The following is a 23,659-nucleotide window of genomic DNA, read 5'->3' as shown; positions in this document are numbered from 1 at the left end:
AATCAATCAATCAACCAAGGGCGGTCCATGGCGATGGACCGACGTCCTGGGTGTCGGTCCCCCAGGATCAGGAAGTGTTCAGCATGGAACCAGACTTGTATATAGTTGGGACTCGAGTCCTCTCGAGTCCTACCTTTCCTAGTTCTTCAGCAATCAACTTTGTGATTACCCTAACCGGTACTTTCAGCTATACCTAAGTGACGACTACTCTACGACTCTTGTTGAGGCCTTGACTGATCACCAAGCCCTTTGAAGATCTACGATCTATTCGACCAGGACCACGGAACGACTGTTACTACTCTCAATCCCTGGCTTACTGTTAACACAAACCCACTGTCAGTTAGCTGGCCGTAACAGTTACCACCAACATATGGCATAATCCAAGTGGCGACAGACTAGATGGTTCAAGTACAATCAATCGACCCACCTAGCTGCCTAACTAGCTTTGGCTGCTTGATCACCTCTTTAGACGATGTCACTTCTGATGATGCTTGTGGTGAGCAGATAAATGAATGAAGGGACGCTTGTTATTGGGGTATTAGTGAAGCCAATCTCCAACCGCCAGCCTCCAAAAATAGTATACACAATCCTGGCGCCAGGAGCTGGTTTGATGCTCACGCTGGTGTCGCTTGCCTGGAAGATAGCATAAGTAAGGTATGGTAAACAGTAATCAGAAAAGACACAATATTAGGCAGGCGTTAAGAGCCTTGCGGCCCGGTTCTTTCATACCCTCAAACCTTCTCTCTTCGACCTTGTACCTCTCGGACCAGGAAATAGTAGATAGCGACACAGTTTATGTTTTCCGACTTTCTAATGGAGCGCTTCTATCAATGTAACGAGATGTAAGCGTCGGAAGCGTCGGCGGCTGGGCCACTTAAACTCCACCGTAACTGATATCTGACAGCCCAGGTCTATTTGAAGCACTTGAAAACTGCTCATTTCTATCTATCAAGGTGATAATTCCTTTTCTAGCACATCGGCCTCTAGCAATATGGTTGATGGGAGACGATCTTTCTCTTATCTGTGTCATCACAGCACTGGAAATGGAAAGACGCCCCACCGTACCCCAGCATATCACCGGTTTATGTGTAAGCAATCGTGGGGCATATCAATCAGCAACCTTTAACAAATGAGTATCTTATCATTCTGCAAAATGATAACTTCAAGTGTAAGATATATATCAATCTTAAAGTATAAGAGCGGGCCCTCAAACTTTCATCTGTGTTTCTGGTTCAGCAAAACAAACTCTATCACGCACATCTTTGACCACCATGCCTTCTCACTTCGGGGTACACACGACCATTCTTGCCGGGCTCATGCTGTTGGGCAACAGTGGAGCCCTAGCCGACGTCACGTATTGCACCAGCAACAGTGCCATACAGTACTCGAGCTGTTACAACCTTGTCGACGCCGTCAGACGGGAGGTGGATTCAGGCAACAACTTCCAGCAGTACGCCGGCTCCGCGAGCGCCTACTCCTACCAAGGCTGCTACGCCACCTGGTGTAACATGAACACCGGATGGGGCAGAAGCATGGATGCCGACACTTTCGGAGACGCCATTTATGACATCCTTGATACCTGCTGGAACAACCAGCAGCAGGATTCCAATGCAAAGGAGGCCGGATACCGCATGCTTGACGGGTTCGACACGAAGCCTTCCGCGGTCGTTTGCCTCAGCAAATCGCGTAGACCATCATCGTGCCCTTGCTAGAAGGGGTGCCATTCTTGGTTAAGCCTTCAAGCAGCCTTTTCAAACTCAATTAGAACGCGGTATGTAGTCGTGCACTTACTTGGCTTTGCTTCGCTAAGTATTCCTTCAAGATCTCGTCTCGACTACAGAGTGTTACGCAATAAGAAATGCTTAGGACCTTTTTGAGGATAAAAGGACGGAAGAACAGAACGACAAGAAGATAGAGAGAACTATAAAACGCTTGATAAGTATCGCGGAAGCCCAAGAAAATAGAACCAAAGCGCTAGGGATACGCATATAAACCTGCGGTGGAGCTGCTTAAATAGTCAATCTAAAGCAACCTTCTCCCAATCAACGTAACCTCTATAGGCCCTATGGGTGCGAGTCTGCCTATTCGTGATTTTTTATGAGCCAAATTGACCGCTACTGTGTTAAAATGGTGTAGTAGGTGCGTTTGTTCCGTGGTAACTGTTGTAATAGCCGGACCTCCGGGCAGTTACGCCGTCGCAGCGCTATAACCACTCCGGCCACGGCTCCTGCCCCACGTGACCGGTTTCAAGCGACTGTTTACTATTATCAGTGAAGTCGAAGTAGAAGTAACGAATAATTTGGAGCAGGGTTTGGTGTTGCTGAGGTCCTTAGTTTCTATCGAACCCAGGATTGTCTTTCTGCAGCCCAAGCTGCGTGAAGCTGTACAGATGACTTAAGCGCCCAGCAAGTAACCTCATGAAATGTTTTGAGAACAACTGGAGCAACCTACAATTATGAAATGCTGTAATTTTTCATTAAAACACCAACCGCCAGGTAAGAGCTATTCTAAGCTCTAGATAGGCACGGATATAGAACTGAACCAAATCCGAGCCCTAACGGGTTCAAGCTCGCGCCATAAATGGAGTTAATCAAGATATATAGCTTTATAAGGTCAGGTAGCCATGTTTTTGATTTTGACATGCCTCGGTCAAAGTAGAATGACACGCTCAATGAACCAAGTACAATGGTTTAATGAATTTTTGCCTTGCCTAACAATTGGAGTTCAGAATTTTCGTATTTACAACTAAGGATATCTTCTAACTTACAATTTCAAAGCATCTCAGATCTTGCTACTTGCGTTGGTGGGTCTTTGAAGGATATTGCTGGTCTCCTCGATAGAGTTAGGCTTGCTCCTGTGGTCATGTAGCACCATTGAATTTGACAGCAAAAATATCTGCGTAGCCAGTAGCCAAAATTAAAAAGATGGAAGTGTTTTTCCATTATTCTTTAACGACACTTTACCAACTTTCACTATCCAGGTAGATAATGTAACATTATTCCACAATTTGAAGCTTCGTTATGACAGCCATTAAGAACTGTCTTTGACGGAATGTACACAAAGAATTTCCTCATATCTTCATACCACGTCCATACATGAAACTATAGGAGCTGAGAAGCAGCCAAAACTGCCATGCCAAACACGAAAGCTGCGGGCTTGTTCAGACTAGCGCTGTTGGCTTCCTCGGTGGATGTTGCCGTCTACGCGATACAAAACATCAGTCACTTGAGCCAAATAAAGATCTATGCTATACTTACGCTGCTAGACGTAGACGACCCTGTTCCCGTAGGATTTGCACCTGTCGCGGTGGTCGCATTGCTTGTGGCGTTGGCCGCGGCTACGGGGGTAGCGTCGAGGTTGCACTTCTTGGCCGCCGCAGTAACACCGTTGCTGTAGTACTGCCAGATGTTGAACTCCAGCGCACACTCAAGACATCCCTCGAAAAGATCAGTCCAGGTCTGATTGGTGCAGTAGCCCTCTGTTTTGGCGTCAAGGATTGCGTAACCTAACATTCATCAGTATGAAGGGTCTATGTATGTCGTGACTTGTTCAGGGTACACACCGCAGTCCTCATGGCATTCGTACTTGGGGCCGCTAGTCACCTGACGTGCATGGAGAGGTACGACAGGAAGCCATTCGATAGCAGCGGCTCCCGATGCGAGCGTAGCAATGACGGTGGCGAACTTCATTTTGGCTGCAGGAAGGGCACTTGACGGGGTTGAGTTGTTCGAATTGCGCACTCCGAAAAGATCAACTAAGAGCGAAGAACTGTCAGAGTGAGGTCGGAGGCGGCAATACAGCTATAAATGGTGCAGGTTCTCGGGACCAAGACCTCTTTTTGCAAACACAAGCCCCTAATGGGATCCTCTTGTGGATCGATAACTCACAGTAAAGGGAAGGCTTAGGCAAGTGATTCCATTCAATGGACGAATCATATTGTGCCGGCCGAGAATGCCGAGTTGCCCAGACTGCCCAGTGCTGTCCGGTTTGGATGATTGAAATCGTTAGTGGGGTTAAGAAGAGACTTGAAGAATCTTCACTCTGCCCTTAAAATTTGTATGTGGGAATTGTCGAATCTGGAAGCACGCAAATCGACAGTCAATGCATCACCCGAGTCATAGCGAGTGACCTTTCACCCATCTCATTCGGACATCTTCCTAGGACATGAAGCTAGGATAGACAGATCTCTTTGAATAGATTCGATGTACAATGATTAACATTTTGCGGCAACCTGCTAGATCTTGGGCAGGGATGCCACGCCGTTGGCAAAGAACCAAGATCTCGGCGTCACGTATGATTGGACATTGGCATCTTATCAGATGATCTGATATCCGCTTGTAATTTCTCGCTTTACCTCCACTTTCAACTTTGCCTGAGGCCGTAATTCCTACCGGCATCTTTGACACCTGAGGCCTGCATCAAAAGTGACTCCTCCGACTCGGCCGGGACCGCCTCCGGTCGATGAGCCATTCCATCCACAATCGCCGACCAAGACCGGCCGGGCCTCCTCGCAGACAAGTAAAAGGGTTGGGCACGAACAGGCCCGGCACACCCTTGAGCCTCGTGCCAATCTGGGTCTGAATTCCGTCAGCCTGTGGACCCTTTCGCCATCCATCTTGCGGTGTGGACTTTATCCCTGTCAACATTGTCCCAACCCCGTCGACGACAGTCTCGCTCCAATCACAACCCCAACACAACGCCCAGGGTGGCGGCCCCCGCGATGGTTCCGGTTCGTCGTGAACATATCGCTGTGGGAACTCAACAAACGACCCATGACCGATCAGTTGCTGATTCGGCCTTCAGACGAACCACGAGCCAGTGCGAAAGCCTTACCGCCAGAAAACCCCCAGCCCACAGATGCATGGCCAAGTCAGATGCACTAATCCTCTTCAAGGGTTGTCTTCAACGAAAGAGACAACTTGCGCCGGACGAGATCGCGAAGAAAGACGACAAAAAAGCGAGTGGCTGAATCGAAAGCCCCGATGCCCACCGCTCATTGCGCCCCCCCGGTTCGCGATCACCGTTGGCCGGGTGCCCGCGAAAAACTCTCTATTAAAGACGTGCCACTGCCCGCGTCTCTTGTTGTTTGTTTTCCTTTGGAATTCATCCTCTTCCGAGGTCATCCTCGAGAACCCCCCCTTTCAACAACAACAAACATGGCCCAGGCCTCGCCCCCGTGGCAGAGGCTGATAGGGCTCCTGTCAGTGCTGCTGGCAATGCTACTCGGCCTCTCGGTCGAGAAGCAGGGTGCCGAAGCCAGCGGGTGCCAACGCACCTGGTCCGTCGACTTCGACAACAGGACCGACGTAGCTGAGAGTAAGTCACCTGCCAGCATATAAAATCTTGTTCATTTTCATACTAACATCATCCCAGCCCACGTCGAGAGCTCGTACGTCGAGAGCCTGAAGGAGGAGTTCGAAAAGCTTGAGGCGACCGGCTTGCACGGCACGGGCGCCGAATCTGGCTTGGACAGCTTCACCGTCAAGATCCCGGCTTCTTGTCTCAGCGGACCCAGCAAGAACACAAACGCACCACTCGAGCTGCCCATCAGTCTCGCCAGTCTGCACCTGCGGACCGTCCAGACCTGGGCAAGCTACATGTAACCTCGGCGGCGGTTTGCAATTCCACCAAACCGCCGACACGAGAGATGCAAATAAAGAAATCATCCGTGTTGGAAATCTACAAAAGACCTCCGACACACCCTATATATGTCGGGTGTGCTGAGCATAACATGAAGAAAGTTATGTTGAGCAAGTCCCGAGCTCGATCGCATAAGACGTGCGGTCTTACTATACGACAGCCTATGATACGAATCTACGAAACGAACCAAAATCAAAAAAACGATGCAACGCAACGATGATTACGAAATGATTCCCCCGAAGTCCTCTCGCCTCCCAAGGATCGAGAAGTACGATGGAACGACTCTTCTATGTCTAAAATACCTACTTCTTCCCTCTTCAATGAGGATTCAGCCACTTGGCTCTTAAAAAATACAATCTCATATGTCTTTACCAAGATACTGCTTTTCCCATGCCTTGTGACCATGCTTTGTCTGTATGCAAATTCCCTGCACCTTGATGACCCTGTCTGAAAGCAGCCGTAAATCTCAGTCATTAGCTGAAATGCGTTAAACCTCACAAACTTGCCGCGTCATGTGTTTTCCTGGCAACCACGGTTTGTCCATCACATAAGCTTGATCCTTGTACAGTAATCCAAGCCCAACGTCCCCTGGCCCAAAATTCAGTTGAGTTACATCTAGGTAGCCCGAGCAACCTTAGCGAGTCCGCGACAAGCCCGATATTCCCAATTCGTGTAATAAGGAAATGCTCAGGCCGGATAGAGCTCTTTCACCGAGCTGCATCGGCATAGGTGGGGCCGAGTCCGAGAATCGTACGCATGTCTCCACGGATCACCTCAATCTTTTGCTGCCTCAATATCCCCCAATCAAATAATGTATCTTACAAAAGCTAAGATTCGGAGCTGTTCTACAGAAAGGCAAAGGAGTTGTGCCCTAAAGACATGGGTGTCATATCGGATATTTTTTATTCGCCCAACACTTGAAAGCTTATGTAAAATACCTGTGGCAGAGAACCGGTGACGCAACTCCGCCCAGCGTCTTTAAGTACTTCTGTCTCCGCCCAGCGTCTTCAAGCACTTCTGTCCCCGCCCTTCCTTGGTCATGGAACATTCAGAAAGCTCAAAATATCTGGGCCTCTCAGTTTACTACTTACAAGCACTTGATAGTTATAAAAATTGATCACGTCGGCAACTGTGGATCAATCCAAAGGTTGTACTTTACAAAGGGTGGGCGTCATGGGTTTCTCATACAAGTAAAAGTTCAAGATACTTTCGGTCTGGGTGCTTTTGGCTTGTTGCCTGTGGCTTAGTAGTACTATGAAGGACAATCTTCATACACAGGCTTTCTGGGGTGACAAAGGTCTTCTACAATATCCAAAGACATGTGCTTACTGTCAAAACTAAACAGGTATGAACTACTCAGACGCTGTGACTAAGTCTTCCATACTGTGCAGGTGCACCCACACAAAAGAAACCAATACAAAGAAAACTGAGGCGGGCACAACGTTGCAACTACGAAGAGTGTCACCAGAATAAATTTACAAGTCACAAGGTGGAAGAGACATGGGCTTTTGTGTGAAAGCAGATCTTTGACTGCTGCGTAGAGCTTCTACGAGCTGTGACTGGTGTCCTAACTAGTGATGAGACCAAGTCCAGGAATACCAATTCTAAGTGGTATCATCCTTCATAACACCATGCCAGGCCAAATCCATGAAATAAACCATTATCAAGTTCGCATCTCATAAGACATTGAGTCTTTGTCCCCCATGTGTGCGGCCGTTGGCCAATGAAGAACCGAGATGTGAAAGTGTGAAATTAGGCTTCGCGGGTGCCGATCTGGTTGAAGCACCAAAGAGTAGCACCCTGGTTGCGGATGTTTTCGTCTGCGAGAATCAGATTAGCTTTTGGTTATGCGAGAAGTCGGCAGGGCGGGATACTTACTGAGATTGATGGAGGTGAACATCATGGGCTTGTCCCAGCGCTCAGGGCAGATGCAGCGAAGTTCGACCTCATTCTTGTTGATCTTCTGAAGGGAGCAACCCTCGCAAGAGTCGTCAAAGTGGCCACTACACAAAAAAATCTGTGTAAGCAAGTGAAGTGAGTAACAGGAAAGTCAGCATGAACTTACATCTCGGCCCAGGCCAGCTTGCCGTCCTGGTTCTTCAGGCAGCGGTTGAGCTGGATGCTGGTCTTGTACTTGACACCGTTAGGGTCGGGGCAAACGGCGTTAATAGAGTAGATTCTCTGGTTGGGAATGCGGCGATTGGTGATCTCAAAGTTCTCACAGCTCGACGCGAAGCCTCCTTCAAGGGACATGAGCTCAACGTGGCCGCCCTGGGGGTTACCAACAGCGGCAGTAGAGCCGGTCGCAACGAAGCCGGTGAGAAGGGCGGAAAGAGTAGCGTAGATCTTCATGTTGATGGTAGAGTGGGAGATGAAGAGAGTCTTTGAATTGAGTGTGAAGTGTGAAGGGTAATGTGAAGGCTGTTTTGAAGTGTGTTATTGCTGAGGAAGAAGTTTGAGAGATGGAGGGAGGGAAGATATTTGTGGTTTGGCTGAAAAGGTGAAGCTCCTGGCTGATGGGAAGCAAAAACGGCAGGAGGCAGGAGGTTGAGGTCGTTCTTGCTGTTGAATGACTTTGAAGTTGTAAATCACGTGTGTCTGGCACCTTATTCACTGAAAGGGAATTGAGTGATTCTCAGAAAGTGAAAAGAGAAGTAATGGTAGACCTTCTGTTACCAATAGCCAGAACACAATAATCAGTTTGGTTTGGGTTCATCAGTGAAAGGAACCAGAATGGTAGGAACAATCCAAAATTAGAAGTCACTGCAGGTTTTGAGATCTTTGAAGGCTAAGAGAACTGATCACCTGCTCGAACTTACACCAAGAAATTATCTGTTGTGCTAGGTTGGATGAGAGTTTCGCCGAGTTGGCATTTCAAACAGAGGTTCTTTGGATGAGTGATCACCTGGTCTAAGGCTCAAGGCTACACAGAAAAAATGAGTCACTAAAGTTGGTTTGAATGATGGAGGTGTATTACGGATGAAGATCTAGATGACAGATGATCATGCTGTGGAAGACTTTCGCATAATGATCATTTCCAGTGATTACAGATATTCCGTTAAAACGTGATGATGGCTGAGGGTGACCCTTTTCCTGTGGTATTGACCTCATCCCAAGGGATAATAAAAGCAACTTGGACTATCACCTGGGTAAAAGCATAGAGAAAACGTATGACATGCTATCACTAGGAACCACAGCATCAAATCTCATGACTAGAATGCCTGATGTATTACAAACTTTCAAAGAACGATTTTAGGCTCTCGATGTCTGGTGTTTTGTTCGGAACCAAGTAGATATTCCGCGACAGGATGGAGTTGCAAACATACCCTTCCTAAACCATGACCCTCTGAATCTTGTAATCCATTTTGGTTTCAAAATCGGGAGGTAAACTCTACACGGCAAATTCTGCAAATTTCGTGATGTTACGACCTTCAGAAATGGTGTCTCACATATTACGTCCCGTGGTTATTTCTCAGAGTTAATGATTAGACGCCACCTCAACACCTCCCATGCAACTCTGTACAAAGTGAGCAGTGACTTCGTGGCTGACAGCAAAAATCTAGATTCCGGGCGTAAATGACCTCATCCAAGCCCCTGAACTCGCGGCATTTACATCCCACTGGACGACAGGGTCTTACTGCCGCAGCGTCCCATCGCCGTAAACGAGGACCAGAAACCCTGCCTGCGAAGGCCACCCCCGCCCGAGTTCGCCGAATATGGACCACTCCGGAGGTGTCGATTGGCAACTAAACCACCATCCATCAGACTAATGCACATCTCACACATGCATCAAGGTGGTATCCGAGCGTGAAACGGGACCAGAAAGACGACGATTGCTGATCGATGCTGAAATCCTGATTGGTGGTTCCGTCTCGCGGTGTGGGAAGAGAAGATGCGCGTGGCATCCTTCGATACCGAAATGGTAAAAGGGACATATTTGGAAAAAGGTGCGGGGACTCTATGAGCGATCCGATAAATACAGCAAGATGGTCGCTTTTGCTTGCAAACCTCTGACAGCTGATCCTCATCTTTGAACATGGGGCTTGTCGGCTCACTCTCAGAGTTGGCGACGCTGCCGGCCGTCGGCGGCCTGCTCTGTCTTTACTTCATTGTCCAGCGCATTGTCGATTATGTGAAGCTGAGAAAGTTTGGGGGACCATGGTATTCGGGCATTACGCACTTGGGACACAGCAGACATATTCTCTCCCCGAATATCCACGAGTTTTATCAAGACGTGAGCGAAAAGCATGGTACGTTGAATCTCTCTGGAAAGCCACAGTTTCTGATCTTTGGGTTTTGCTAACGACTACCAGGACCGATTGCGCGCATAGCACCAGGCATACTCGTGACTTCATCTCCAGAGGTCTGGTCGCACGTCAACAGACATCCAGGTTATAAGCGCTCCGACTGGTATTACCGCGCCTGTCGCGTGGAATACCGTCGAGATAACGTCTTCACGCAGACAGACAACGCAAAGCACGAGCAACGGAGGAAGCAGATGGCGCCAGGAGTACTCCAACCCCCTTTTCACACTACCAATCATCATCTCAAAACAGACACTGACATACCTTACTCTAGTACTCTGGTCGTGAAAACCTCGACCTGGAGCCATCAATCGACGACCGCGTCAACGACCTCCTCAACCTCATCCGAACAAAGTACATCTCCACAGACAACGAAGTCGTACCAATGGACCTGGCGAAAAAGATCCAGTACTTCACCCTCGACGTGATTTCCGGCGTCGGGCTAGGCAAAACCTTTGGCATGCTCAAGAAAGACGCGGACGTGGACGACTATCTCAAGTCCAGCGAAGAGGGAATCACGGCCATCAGCTACGCCCTCGCTTTCGGCGTGAGCTGGCTCGTTCATGCCCCGATCATCGGCAGACTCGTCGCGCCGTCGCCCAACGACAACAACGGCTTCGGCAAGATGATCGCCGCGTGTTTCCGGGACGTCGACGAGCGCACCGCAAAAGACACGGAAAAGAAGTCGGACATGCTCGCGTCCTTCATCCGGCACGGGTTATCTGGCGACGAGTTGCGGTCGGAGGCGCTGGAGCAGCTCATCGCGGGATCGGACACGACTGCGGGCGCTATTCGGGGCTCGCTGCTTCACATCATTGCGAACCCGCGTGTGTACATGAAGCTGCAGCGCGAGATCGACGAAGCTGTCAGGGACGGACTCGCGCCGGCGCTCGGCGAAGGGCTCATCTCGTTGGAGCAGACGAGGAAGTTGCCGTATCTGCAAGCTGTCATACGCGAGTCGCTGCGTATGCGGCCGCCTGTGGTTAACACTTTCCCTAGAAACATCCCGGCTGGAGGTGATGTTATTAATGTCAACGGGGAGAGCGTTTACCTCCCTGAAGGCGCTTGTATTGGGTACTCGGCATACGCCATGCACCGCAGCGAGGAGACGTACGGGAAAGATGCGAAGACGTTCCGGCCTGAGAGATGGTTCGAGCAGGACGAAGATAAGCTTGCCGCCATGAAGAGCGTCAACGATCTTGTGTTTGGGTATGGGAGGTTCTTGTGTTTGGGGAAGCCGGTTGCGCAGATTGAACTTGCTAAGCTGATATTTGAGGTAAGTTGGTTTCTCAGTTCATGTCTAACGACGCCATCCCGCTCAAGAGAAAGCGCTGACTTGGGGGAATAGATGTTTCGAAACTTTGAGCTGGCATTCATTGATCCTGCGCGCCCATGGAAGATATACAACACAATGGGTCTGTTTGTTATTTCCGACATGTGGGTTCAAGTGACGGAGCGGAAGCACTGAGGAAGAAACCAAGATCATGGTTAGCGCCGCGCAAGATCTCCCCCGTGTCGAAGGATCACAGAAGAGAATAGCCTTGTTCAGAGCATTGAGTACAAGAAATGAAACATGATCATTCTCCTTCAGATGCGACAGTGCATGACAAAATCTATCTCGCGACGAAATGCCATCGTTTTCACCCTGAGCCGCAACTTAGGTCCATCTGAATCTACGTACTTGATGACGCAGTCAAAGAGTGCTGAGTTTGGGAAACACACTCAAAAGGCACCACTTACAATCGTGGTTGCTTTCCCTATTTGGCATATATATGTATGAAGTAAAGCAATCATATTCAATCAAAACCGAAGCATGGCAGGACGATGATCTAAAAGGTCAAGTATGAGCCGTACCTTCACAAGAGGATAATAAATATCATTGATAAAATACAAAGGTGCTATGAGTTGCGCTCTTGGGATGCATGGTAGCTGGTACTCCATACCTGTCCTGCCTGGTTCAGGAAAAGCCCGAAGGCCACCTAGCAGACATCCGGATACGTGAGGGTTATGTGCTACCTCAAAAGTCGGCACCGACACCGACACCGAATCCGATGATTCGGACTGGAACAAGAGTCCCTTCTGGGACCATCTGCAGGTCCCACCTCCGAAGTGTGTCTATGATGCTTCAATGGAATACTCGTTGTGCGGTATAGGGGGGAATCTTCTTCGGGAGATGCTTGCATATTGATCTCGCATAGCGATATAATCTTCGGGTTGGACCTGTTCGATGTACTCTCATGTGAGCTTGCAGCTCTTTATAGCAGAGCAGAGCAAATTCGTGGCTTGCATAGGCATAACTCAGGGGCAATTCCTGGCCTTGAAAAGGGAGAGGAGATTGGCTCTGTAGTGATTGGCCATGTCCTAAGTACCCGCCCTCAGTCGGATTGAGTTAATCGAGAGCTTACCAATCCGGTGTACTGTAATGGCTGTCTGGATTCATAATACGCGATGACAGAAGGCAGTGTCACGGTTGAGAAGATTCGTCCTTGACATGGTATAATAATATATTCATAAGTCATTACATGGCCCATCACCATCCTCCATTCAACCCTGGATTACCGTCATTTATTTCCATCCGTGAGACCGCATTCGCCAATTTTGTTAGTCACCTAGCCTGGTATCCGTATGCTTTCATTCCAACTTAAAAGGCCAAGAAGAAGCTGGCGCACAGTGCAGCCACACCCAGACCAATAGACGGGGCCATGCCGCTCGCAGCATCGGGCTTGGCAGTTGAGGTAGCGATGCTTCCAGGAGCGGTAGATGTGGGCTTCGCATCGCTCTTTCTCAGGATATAGACCTCACCAGTGCTGTCGGACGTCATGAAAAGTCGGTTCTGGGAGTCCCAGGCAAGGCCGACGGGGCGGAAGCACTGGTCCGGGCAGGTGCTGATATCCTTGTTGAACATGATGTTCTTAAGCGCATTGGTGGAGTCTCGACTGGCAACAGGCTCTCCATTGGCGAATTCAACAGCGGTCAAGGCGTAGCCGACGGGGTCGGGACGGTTGACTAAGATACAATTAGCTTGCTATTTCATCCAAGAAAGACGCTGGTACTTACAACTGCCGCGGAAAGAGATGAAAGCGTTAGAGCCGTCCTTATCGAACTTGAGGAAAACAGGAGACGTGTGGGACTGGAAGGTCAGGCGCGGAGCAATGTAGTCGTTATGGCAGCGGGTGTCGTTCATGGTGTTGTTTTGTTCCATGGAAAACTGGTCGCCGACCTTGAGAGAGTCATTGAGCGAGATACTAGTATCCCAAACTGCGAAGCAGCGAGGGTAGCCGTAGTTGCCAGCTGCAGTCTCATTGGCGACGGTTCCGAGCAAGTTCAACTCTTCGCCAGGGTTGTTGGCGTGAATGTCGACACCATTGCGGGTGATATCGTCAATTGAGTTGTCCATGGCCCAAACATTACCAGTAGCGGGGTCTTCTGCCACGGCAACAGCGTTGCGAATACCCCAGGCCAGGAGCTTGCCATCCGTGTTGAAGTCGAAAGGGTCGCTGCCAACCTTGGTGAGGTCGAATGCCTTGACTTGAGCATGGCCAGAAGAGACATCAAGGGCGTCCATGTCAAAGTTTTCATCGACACCGCGAGAGACAATGAGCCAATTGGGGGAGGCTTTGGACATGACCAAAGTGCGTGTTGTCTGGTCATTGTTGGCCATGTTGTCAATGACGACGATGGGGTTGTTGTTGACAGTGCCGGACTTGGCGCCATAGGACCACGCAAAGACCTCGTCAACCGAAGATGCGAATAATGTCTTGCCATCATCGGAGAACGCCATACCATGGGTTAACTAGACATGGAAATGTTAGTGACGGAGCTTGCTGTGTTGCTAGGGATATGAGGTATTCCTACACGAGTGTTGTTGATCAGAAGCTTGCTCTCGGTAAGGTGAAGACAAGTGCCGCCATTGTCCTTGAAAGTAACATGATAGACACCAACGCCAGCATCAAGAATGAGGAGAGCACCCTCGCTGTCGACGTGAATGGTTCGAGGCTTCTTGTAGCCATTCGCAACAAGTTGCGCTTCCCAGCCAGCAGCGACCTGAGGGGGAGTGTACTTGGGAACGAGAATGTCGGCGCATTCTTGGGCGACAACGGCCGTGGCGGCAGCCACTGCGAGGGCGACGGTGCGGATGCCTTTCATGCTGGATGGCTGAGAGCAATTGACAAACGATGACCGCGCTTTCGCCTTGCAAAGTCTGAGCTTCAGACGACGTCCGGTTTTGTAGACGGTGAGGGGGAAATGGAAAGGCGCGAACTCGGTGGCAAGGTGAAGAGAACGATCATCAGGTCTGGGAAAGGTCCCGCACAATGGGTAGCGAGGCCTCAATCGAGTCGCCTTCAGGGTAGCAAGTCGACTCCACTTAAAGAGAGAAACAATCACTCGGTCGCTGGGTGGCTCATGGATTGCCCCTCCTCTCCATCAGGCGAGTGGTCAAGATGCCTGCGGGCGGATGATCCTTCTGTGCCGCTTTAGAGCTTAGAGCTTCCCTAGCGCTATCAGGGGGCGGCGGGGGACAGGCCATGACCCACGATGTTGGTAAGCTGTTGAGTGGCAGAGCTACTGACTGATGACTGAGAGTTAGCTTGTGCCTCGAATGCGCATGTCTGTCCATGTTAGACCCCTCGCGTTGGCCCACGGCGCCGGAATAGCTCTGCGGTGTTCATTACTATGCAATGCAGGGTGACAATGGCATGGTTGTGGCAGGCCATGGTTGTGGCAGGCCGCTGCGGCACTTGCAGAGACTATCGTGAATGGGCGCCAGGGGGATGGATCTAGGGCGGAACACGCAGCAGTTGAGACAGCACTGGCACAGTGGGAGACAGTGACATCCAAAAACGAGACACAGCTGAAGCGGAACACCGGCTTCGCTTCATCTGGCGCATCGTGATGACGGACCTGGAGCCGATTCGGCGTGGCTGCATCATGGCCGAACGACGACTGGCCTGACGGATGCATCGAATGGTATAGCGGGCGGGGTTGTCACAGTAGAGGCTGCTAGGCTGCTAGAGGATGAGGAAAAAAAAAGACGCTTCTTTGAGGGCCGAGATGCTATCGGCCAGTTCGATGTGGGGGAATAAACATGCAAGACAGCGTTAGCTGCATCTTGTTAGGTGGAAACAGGAGGGATCTACGGCCTAACTGTAGCCGAACGAGGCAGGTCGTCGATTTGAATGGATTATGGCGCAGAGGGGCGACTGGGATACCAGGATCAAGGCCATGGGCGAGGGCCCTATGGCTCGAGTGATTGTTGAATGTTGCTGTAGTAGTAGTGGTAGCAAGTAGGGAATGGCCTTACATAGTACGCATATCCATAAAGGTATGGTAGAAAGACCTTATGATGCCAGTGAGATATCACCATCAGGCACAGGGGACTAGAATGCCTCATAAGCTGTCATTGTGTCCATGTCCCACAAGTGTGGCCACAACCAAAGCGTAGCGTAGCTTAGGGAGAGTGACATTGATGGCTACCGTCTGCCACCCGGTGCTAGCGCAGGATGTCACCTGAATGTTCCTGGATGGTGTCTCGGCCGGTATCAAATGGCGTCCTAGGATACGAGATGGAGATTGATGGTGGTAGTGGTGATGGTGATGGACGATGTGGGGAGAAGAAGAAGAAGCTAAAGGGGAGCGGAATTGGAGGCAAAAAAAAAAAAAAAAAAGGATTTGCAGTAACACGAGAGTGACACGACGGACGTCAATAATTGGCCAGTAAGAAGAGGTGCCAATGGTGAGAGGGGAAAGGAAGGAAGGAACAATGTGGTCGGTTGTTCTTGCCCAAATGCAATACCAGGAAAGGAAGGAATGGCCCAGATCTCCTCTTTCCTTAACTTCCCACCCACCCAAAAGGCAAGATCCGCTCCGATATGCTTCTTTCCACTTGAGTGTCTTGTCCGTGTCCCGTTCCGGACCAGTTCATTTTTATTTTTTATTTTATTTTTTTGGCATCCTTCACCATTTCATCACGGTCGAACCACCCCAGTCGACACCTTGTGTTTTTTATTTTTATTTATTTTTTATTCCATTTTTTTTTTAAGTTTATCTTTTATTACCATCATCAGCATCATGTCCATCACAGAAACGATCGCTATATTCAATCGTACACTACAGTTTTCACGGCAATACGGCTCCATCGATATCCACCTTTCCCAGGATTGGCGAGTTTACTGTGCCGCAGCATTGCGCGCATATCTCGCAACATAAGCCAAGCTCCTCAAGCCCTAAACGATGGTGTACCAAGACCCTTAGGAGGACCGATATGGACACCGCCAAGGGCCTTTTGTTTCTGGATTCCTTCTGCGTCCTCGAATTGGCCAACCATGACGCCGCCCCGTCTCACGCTGCTCGTCCATCGGAAGTGTAATCATCCCACCTCTTCGGCCAAGTCAAAGCAGTCAGACAAGTCTTTCTTGTCTGTCTCTCGCTCTGTCAGGTATCTGCCTGTACATAGGAACGAACATGACTGCCTCCAGCGACGAGGATTGACATTCCCGGCTAGACTTTCTTTGGGTTGGGTACGGATGCACACCACTGCATCTGCGCCGGTGGCATACCAGGGCATCCTCGACTCTGACACTGCGGACAGGTCCGGATCAATCAACCAGCGCTGCCAAACCCAATCTGACACCTCGACTTCGACGAATAAAACCTTGAACAGCGCCTTATTATCCCTTCCAGAAGCCCCATAGACGGCGTCTACATCCCTTGTCGTCTGTCAACGCTATGCCAGACGATCGCCTGCCCGTGACCCAACAACGACGATGGCAAAAGGCGACGGCTATTATATGTGTACGCCACAGTCGGAAACGGCCTATGGAGACTCAATCACACTACTACGTTACTCATTCATAGGCACCATAGGGTACATACTCGCCAGCTTCAAGCCCGACATTGGCTGGTACAGGCTCAGTGGAGGCCACCCCCGCACTCTTTTCTACCCTTCTTAGCCTGTGGCCGCGGCGCCCTATCGCCATGTTCCCTGTTACAGTCGTATCGCCCCTCCACCCCGAATCCCAAAGACCAGTCCTTGGCGTTCCATTACTTGTCCCAGCTTGGACTGTGCCTCAACCCGCCAAGCCAGCGTCTTTTACCATCGCCCAAGAAAAAGAACATGCGACCGGTGTTCGTCTGCTAATTACTTTCTTGCCTGAGCTAAAATCGGCGCACAGGCATTTCGTTCTGCTTGCCAGATTTCGCGCAGACGCAAGGGGGGCACTAAGAACGTTAAGACCAGACGGAATCACAGCCCCCAATGTTGGGCCCAGGAGATATTATGTCGCATTCGGAACCGGTCCCTTTTCACTAAAAGACTGCTCGGAGATCGGTGCCGCAGCATCGTCTACATCGAACCGTTGACATGCCGTGAGACATATGCCCAGAATGCCAATACCGCATCGACAGGGGCGCTCCGGGTTGCTCAGCACACCTGATGCCAGCGACCCAAGAACAAATTTGGGGCTTGCCGAGACATCAACGTGCTCGTCGACTCGTCCAAGCCGTCCAAGCTCCCACCACAAGACCCCAAAGACCCTCTGAGCCCATCGCACCACCTATCACTAACTTCCTTGGCAGTCTCCGCCCATTATCAACCGGTTGCCACGCTGCCGTGCCATGCCCGCGATTTCTCTTGCCAAGCATGCGCCCTCACGCCCAGCATTCTCCTCATTGGTGCCGATGCCAGCTCCATGCCTCGTCAAAGACCTTTGTAGCGGGACAGGCGGAGCACAAGAAGAAAGCCCATTCCACTTGATTCAACCCATTTGACCCAGCCTACCGCCGTCGTCCCTCATCCTGCCAGCTTTTTTCTTACTCTTTGCTGCCAGCCACCCAAGCACGTCAAGCCCAAAGCCAAGCTCGCCTCTGCCTGCTTTGCCTGCTTGTAGCCCGCTAAGGAGGACAGGCGACAAATGCTGCTGCTGTTTCTGCTGCCGACGCCCCTCCATTTCGATTTCGTATGACGCGTTGCGATCCCCCCAGCCGGCCAACATCCGTTTCTGCTGGGTCCATTTCCCTTTCTCCCTTGCTGCCACTTATTATTTCAGGCCCGGCAAGGTACGATTACATTTCGCTGTAAGGGCGCGCGAGCGTTGTTCGTCAGCCGATCTTGGGGGGTTATTTTTTCTTCTTCCTTTTTTGTGCCCCTTTCTCACATTCAGCCGGTCCTTCGTCTCTTCAGACGTCGACTGCACGGCTTTCTCGTCGTTACTCAACTCCTATTTCACGGACGAAAAGAGACGGGACTGTAATACGGCGCATACTCGGATGAAAGCCGAATGCCTCCTCACCGAATACGACGTCTGAGCTCCTCCGGCCTGTGACCCACGCAGACTCGAAACAATGTTCCCAAATACCCAGCGATTCTTTCTGTCGGCGCTGGCAGCGACAACACTGCTCGCGACATCTTCATCTGCTGTCGCTATTCAGCCCCGCCAAGGCCCTGGTGCCATTAGAGATTGGATCACCATCGACCAAAATGGCCACCCCAAAACCATTACTCCGTCCATCGTAACCAGCAATGGTGCTCGCACCACCATCAGCCCGCCACCATACGCACTCACTGGTAGCGTTTTCACCGTCACGGCCACCAACGGGGTTCTGACGACGAGCACCGGTGTGCCGCCGCCACCTCAGGCCAGCAATACGAAGGGTTACGGAGGAGTTTTCTCTGTTTGCAATAACAATCCCGGACCGGACGGCCCCTTCTGCCAACCTCGACGTGGAAGTACTGTGCACGTGGAGACTACCTACTACAGTAAGCTTAAACCAACAGCCTGAATCGCATCATCCTCCATCACAGCTAACGTGTTTTTTTTTTTCTCTTCACAGTCACCTGGGATGCAACCTTCTTTGAGGATCCCACTACACCAATTGGCATTGTTGGATATGATGTCAGTAACACAGGCAGCCTGGACGCTGCACCCGCCTTCTCGGTGACAAATATCCGCGGCGGCGATGGATGGGCCTACTGGACGCCGCGTATGGGCGATCTCGAGGACAAAGACTCTAACAACATGACCCTCATCCTCATGTACAGCGATCCTCTTTCAGAAGAGCAGAAGAACGTTTCGGGCCCGGTATTCACCATCCGCCCGCCACTAGACCTTGACGGCAGGTCCAGCTCGAGTCCGAACTTGTTGGCCATATTATTACCCGTCATTCTTATCACTTTGGCCATTGTATCTGTGATGCTTTGGCTCTACTACCGCCGCCGCCGCCGTCAAGCGGCCGCCATGGCTGCTGCCACCGCGAAATATCACAGCACCGTATCTGGCCCACCCAAAAGCCGCGTAACGAAGAACGACGCTGATATTCAGCTTGAGCCGACAAGTCCGCCACCTCTGTCGCCCGGTCGGAATGTTTTCCAGGAGGAGGTGCGTAGGCAGGAGAGGGAAAGAGCATGATGTGGAACTGAATGACTGATGGTAATGAAAGGGCCTATCCGGTGGTAAGCGCCACCATCGGAGATGAAGAGACTCGCTCGGTGACGGCCTTCCGGCGAGATCCGGTTCCTTGTGAAGGAATAATGACCAGATATGACGAATCAAAACATGGATGCAATGCATCCCATTTTCACGAGCACGTAAACCATCCCCAAGACTATGACGGCCTTGTGCATCGGACGTGAAGTAGCATCCCCCGACATTCCCCACTCTACACTGTCGGGCACACAAGAAACTGTTCTTTCCGGCCCTTGTCAGCTACATTATCTGGCCGGGCCAAGATAACATCCAACCAGGATACAAGAACTGTAGGCACCTTAGCCCTGACGATCGAATACCATCATTCCTGGACCAATGAGAAAGGGCCGTGCCATCACGAACAGAGGTGTGTGGTGGCGTTTACATGAATTGAGTTGTTGGGAGGGTAATGAGGCTGAGAAGGGCGCTAATGTAACATAATTCGTAATACGTCACTCGACGACCGCGCTCTCAGCTAGACAAATAGCGATCAAGTCGCATTTCGCAATAATTCGTAATTGCGGACATTTTTTCTCTATTACTCCGGGGGGTGATGTCCATGTTGGTACCGGCCGAACCGGTTGTCCGCGGACCCGTTCAATAACCATCAAAACCTTGTTTGAGCCTGCCAACGCCTGGATACGTCCAGTGAACGGATTGGTTCATTAGCCCAGTTGCAATTGGCTGTTTGTGACACTTTTTTTTTCTTTTTGCGTTGATGGAGACTGTTTCTACGACGCTGTCCGCGGGCTCCATTTTTAAGTTTGTTTTTTAAAAAAAAAAAACCCTGGAGCTTGCGTGGGCGCCGTTAGGTCGTGGCCTGATGCTTGGTTGGTGTCAAACTGGGGGTCTTTTTATTTTATTTTTATTTTTTTACGAGGGGTTGTGGACGTCCAGGCAGGGATGTCTACTGGATCAAGGTCCGCGGATGCCCGTTATACGAACTCGGGACTATCGTACTTTGTTTGTATTGTGACGGGTGCGCAAGGCAACAGATACATTATTGGGAGAGATGGTTCAGGGACTGACTGGTCGATTGTTTTCTTGATAACGTAGCAGTTTGGAGGGTAGATACCCTGTGATTGAAGGTTCTATCTATGTCTACGCTATGTGATCCCAGAGGTTGGAAAATTTAGAGAACCCTACTATTTCTTTCAGGTCGTATCGGCACTAACTGAAGGCCAAGCTTTTGGCCCATAGACATATGTCGTCAGACTTACTTACCTAGCCCTGGTGATTATGCCCCTAACTACTGGTCAGCTTTTCTGGAGGTGCCATTCTGGGAGCTGAATATTGTTGTTTTTGGGATATTATTTAAGAAAGAGCTCCTATGTAGACAAAGCTGCAAAAATTGGCGAGAGAAAGCATACTTACAAACGAAACAGTGGTACAGAAATCAAGCCGGTCTCCTGAATACTCACTTCCGAAAAATACTCCGAGATCTTACTGTCTGGTCTGTGAGTGATTAAGTAGTAAACATTACAATTATCTGTTTTCTCATCTTTGTTTATTTTAGCCCATGATTATTTTATGCTCCATGCCTCTTGTAATTCCTGTCCATGTTTTGTCACCGTAGTCTATGCTGTCCACGCCTGCGGCAGCCCATTTGTTAAACACAACTTCTCGAGCTCCTCCCACGTTACTCATCCCCTGTCGTCTCTCAATCTCCGCAAACAAAACTTTTGCCAGACCCTGATCATCATCCGTTACGGCGTGGTATGCTGCCACGAAAAGGGGCCATAAAAGGGCATTCACCGGCCCACCCGACGTGACAACCGCCGCACAATTCTCCAGAGACAGCCTGATGCTCTTTTGGACATCGGGGTGTTTCATAGGATATCCGTAGATGCTGCGGTGCAAGTACAACAGCGCACTATGGCGGTAGGCCAGAGAGTTGTGGCCCATTGCTAGCACGCGAGCTTCTTCCTCCTGAGTAGACGGCACAACGTCCTTATTATTGATAGCGGGCTGCCAATCTTGAAGCGCCTTCTCAATTGCCTTTGTCGTTGCCTCGAATTCCACCTGGAGGACGGCAGCCTTTCTGTTTTCGTTTGCGACAAGAGCGGCATCGAGTTCCTCTTTCAAAGACCCGACCATGGTGAGGCGGTACAAGACCGGCCAAAGGTCTACCATCGCCCCAAGAAAAGGGTCGCCGTGTGCCCCGTTGCTTTGCCTTGGAGGCGGTAGAACGGCAAGCGGGTATGTGTAGTCGGACATTGGCACAGCGGAAACTGGGCTGATTCCGAGGGACAATGCCGATATCACATCGTAGTAATGAAAAGCCTGTGTCATAGAATCAGCTCAGATCTGGCATTCTGTGTCTTCGCCGTACCTTTTCAAGGAACCGTATGCTCTCCGTTCTTTCCGACTCTGGGGTAGAACTGAGGACGAGAAATGCTGCTTGGAGATGCCCAATGGCCATCTCGGAGGTGTTGGAAGACGTGAGCTTGCAAAGTCAGCGAGATTCGACAGTGGTAAAGTGGTCGTCGGCTTACCGATTCGTAGTATACTAATAGCATGAGGGTTGCTAACACCTCCTCGTGTTGACACCTCCACCTCACTAACTCAAACGCCCCCTTTGCCGCCATTGTTTGGTACTCTGAGGAATGTCTGTCGTTTTGGATACCGATATTCTCGAGATGTCTACTGGTGAAAGCACATATAGCATGAAGGACGGGCGAGTTGGGGTAAGCGAGTGGGACGACCAGACTCTGGAACGAGTTGTTCGGCTCTTCCACGAAAACGATAAGGTGGGAAAGCGTGTCGCAAAAGTACTGCAGAAGCTTCCTGCTGTGGCTGTCGTCGGCGAAATCGGAGAACGCTGGAAATTGTAGTTCGAGTGGAAGTGAGCTAGGATCGACGGAGAGTGAGCGTGCTGACGCCGAGTCGTCAGTGATGTTGTTGGTGAGAAGTGAACAGGCTTCCGAGTCGCTGCTGCTGCCCAGGTTTTCGAAGAAATCCAGTGACTCGTCTATGTCCATGTTGCAAAGGTCCATGTCAAGTTGGCTTGGAGGCGTGCAGGCCTCCTTCTTCCTCTCGGGCGATTGCGCCACAGTTGGCTTGGCTACCTCAAAGGTGTGCATGAAACCTTCCTCTGGCTTTATTCGATGACCCCGGAGGGTGTGGCGAGCTCTTTGAGAGCCTGGTGAGGTCTTTCGGGAGTACTTTGGACGGGGTTTCTCGACGAAGTCATATACGCAGCCCAGTCCTTTGAGAGAACATCGGGCGCACTGAGGCTTTTGCTCACAGCACTTTTTCCTCGCCTTTCTGCTGCAGCAACGTCAGTGCTCTCCTTGGGCTGATCATGCCTTGAGAATGATGTCATACCAAGACGTACAACCTAATCAACTATCGATCAGTGAAACGCTCTGGGCGGGTTTCTGTCCCTGGACGTGAGAGGACACACACCTGTCTTGGTTCTTTTCAGGCGCACAGGGACAGGTAGGGGCTTTGTGGCCAACATGATTACAAGTTAGTTCTTCAAGTGGTAGATGGGTGTCTTAAACGAGCTTGTAGAAGTTGCCAAAATAGTAGAAGAGAAAAAAAAGAGCTACTGTTAGGTATCGATGCCTAGGGGTCCAGACTTGCTGCCTCCTCTCATCTTAAGTGAGCGTAGCTCAGGATGGCTTCCATGGGAAAGCATAGCGTTCGTGTGGGGTAGGAGATACGTCGTATCCGGGGATATGGAGAGGTACTCTTGCCCAGATTTACTCAAGATCGCCGTTAAACTCGGGGTTCACTGTTGCGAATATTTTACGTGCCATGTGGAAACCATGTGGCGTTGAGCTGAGGTCAACATCAGACAGATGTCAGAGGGTTCCCCCCCCCCCCTCCTCCACAAATTGCGATGAACATGCATGCGTTGGCTCCAAAACCCCAAAACTAGGTGATGATCGTCGTCTACTCTAAGAAACTCGGTCGTAATAAACTGTGGTTGGTGCTCTAACGTATCCTAGCACCTCCTCATATCCCCGTTTGGGTATTACCCCCGAGAGGAGCTGGAAATGGTTCGTCATGTCGTGCTTGAATGAGCCACATGCATATCTTCTTACTGGCCAAAAGCTTAAAGGAGCAACTCGGTCCGGCTTCCCCTTCCTGCGTCTTTCCTATTTCACTCATAAATATATCCAGAAAAGATGTAATACAGATCGTTGGACGGCCGGCAATGCACTTCCCCAGTCCCAGCATGCGAGACAAAGACGACAATGTTTCGAACATGCTCATTGGTGCACTTTATGCCCCTGTCCCCGTATC

At 50.4% G+C, this 23,659-nt stretch overlaps 9 protein-coding genes across 9 annotated transcripts; 5 read left to right on the top strand and 4 right to left on the bottom strand.

Annotated features, from left to right (window-relative positions):
* Positions 1–1,271: 1,271 nt before the first annotated feature.
* CTRU02_206583 (uncharacterized protein) lies at positions 1,272–1,712 on the top strand (the record flags this gene model as incomplete). The annotated part of the gene is made up of 1 exon (XM_036730190.1): positions 1,272–1,712. One exon carries the CDS (start codon positions 1,272–1,274, stop codon positions 1,710–1,712), a length of 441 nt encoding a protein of 146 aa, XP_036578163.1.
* Positions 1,713–3,101: 1,389 nt separating this feature from the next.
* CTRU02_206582 (uncharacterized protein) lies at positions 3,102–3,689 on the bottom strand (the record flags this gene model as incomplete). Its single annotated transcript, XM_036730189.1, has 3 exons — positions 3,102–3,200; positions 3,258–3,505; positions 3,563–3,689. The coding sequence occupies 3 exons, from the start codon at positions 3,687–3,689 to the stop codon at positions 3,102–3,104; spliced, it is 474 nt and encodes a 157-aa protein (XP_036578162.1).
* A 772-nt stretch (positions 3,690–4,461) lies between these two features.
* Positions 4,462–4,581, top strand: CTRU02_206581 (uncharacterized protein; the record flags this gene model as incomplete). Its single annotated transcript, XM_036730188.1, has 1 exon — positions 4,462–4,581. The coding sequence occupies one exon, from the start codon at positions 4,462–4,464 to the stop codon at positions 4,579–4,581; it is 120 nt and encodes a 39-aa protein (XP_036578161.1).
* Positions 4,582–5,156: 575 nt separating this feature from the next.
* On the top strand, positions 5,157–5,603 carry CTRU02_206580 (uncharacterized protein; the record flags this gene model as incomplete). The annotated part of the gene is made up of 2 exons (XM_036730187.2): positions 5,157–5,316; positions 5,374–5,603. 2 exons carry the CDS (start codon positions 5,157–5,159, stop codon positions 5,601–5,603), a joined length of 390 nt encoding a protein of 129 aa, XP_036578160.2.
* A 1,789-nt stretch (positions 5,604–7,392) lies between these two features.
* On the bottom strand, positions 7,393–7,992 carry CTRU02_206579 (uncharacterized protein; the record flags this gene model as incomplete). The annotated part of the gene is made up of 3 exons (XM_036730186.1): positions 7,393–7,460; positions 7,519–7,643; positions 7,706–7,992. The coding sequence occupies 3 exons, from the start codon at positions 7,990–7,992 to the stop codon at positions 7,393–7,395; spliced, it is 480 nt and encodes a 159-aa protein (XP_036578159.1).
* Positions 7,993–9,676: 1,684 nt separating this feature from the next.
* CTRU02_206578 (pisatin demethylase) lies at positions 9,677–11,412 on the top strand (the record flags this gene model as incomplete). The annotated part of the gene is made up of 4 exons (XM_036730185.1): positions 9,677–9,890; positions 9,954–10,150; positions 10,219–11,220; positions 11,293–11,412. The coding sequence occupies 4 exons, from the start codon at positions 9,677–9,679 to the stop codon at positions 11,410–11,412; spliced, it is 1,533 nt and encodes a 510-aa protein (XP_036578158.1).
* Positions 11,413–12,585: 1,173 nt separating this feature from the next.
* Positions 12,586–14,090, bottom strand: CTRU02_206577 (glucose sorbosone dehydrogenase; the record flags this gene model as incomplete). The annotated part of the gene is made up of 3 exons (XM_036730184.1): positions 12,586–12,950; positions 13,002–13,737; positions 13,800–14,090. 3 exons carry the CDS (start codon positions 14,088–14,090, stop codon positions 12,586–12,588), a joined length of 1,392 nt encoding a protein of 463 aa, XP_036578157.1.
* Positions 14,091–18,284: 4,194 nt separating this feature from the next.
* Positions 18,285–19,348, top strand: CTRU02_206576 (uncharacterized protein; the record flags this gene model as incomplete). Its single annotated transcript, XM_036730183.1, has 2 exons — positions 18,285–18,699; positions 18,774–19,348. 2 exons carry the CDS (start codon positions 18,285–18,287, stop codon positions 19,346–19,348), a joined length of 990 nt encoding a protein of 329 aa, XP_036578156.1.
* A 1,569-nt stretch (positions 19,349–20,917) lies between these two features.
* Positions 20,918–22,868, bottom strand: CTRU02_206575 (uncharacterized protein; the record flags this gene model as incomplete). The annotated part of the gene is made up of 4 exons (XM_070204740.1): positions 20,918–21,688; positions 21,738–21,851; positions 21,901–22,672; positions 22,798–22,868. 4 exons carry the CDS (start codon positions 22,866–22,868, stop codon positions 20,918–20,920), a joined length of 1,728 nt encoding a protein of 575 aa, XP_070061844.1.
* Between the last annotated feature and the right edge of the window lie 791 nt (positions 22,869–23,659).

The sequence above is a fragment of the Colletotrichum truncatum genome (genome assembly GCF_014235925.2).
Source record: "Colletotrichum truncatum strain CMES1059 chromosome Unknown Contig_0003, whole genome shotgun sequence".
NCBI lineage: Eukaryota > Fungi > Ascomycota > Sordariomycetes > Glomerellales > Glomerellaceae > Colletotrichum > Colletotrichum truncatum.
This window is presented reverse-complemented; position numbering and strand designations above follow the sequence as displayed.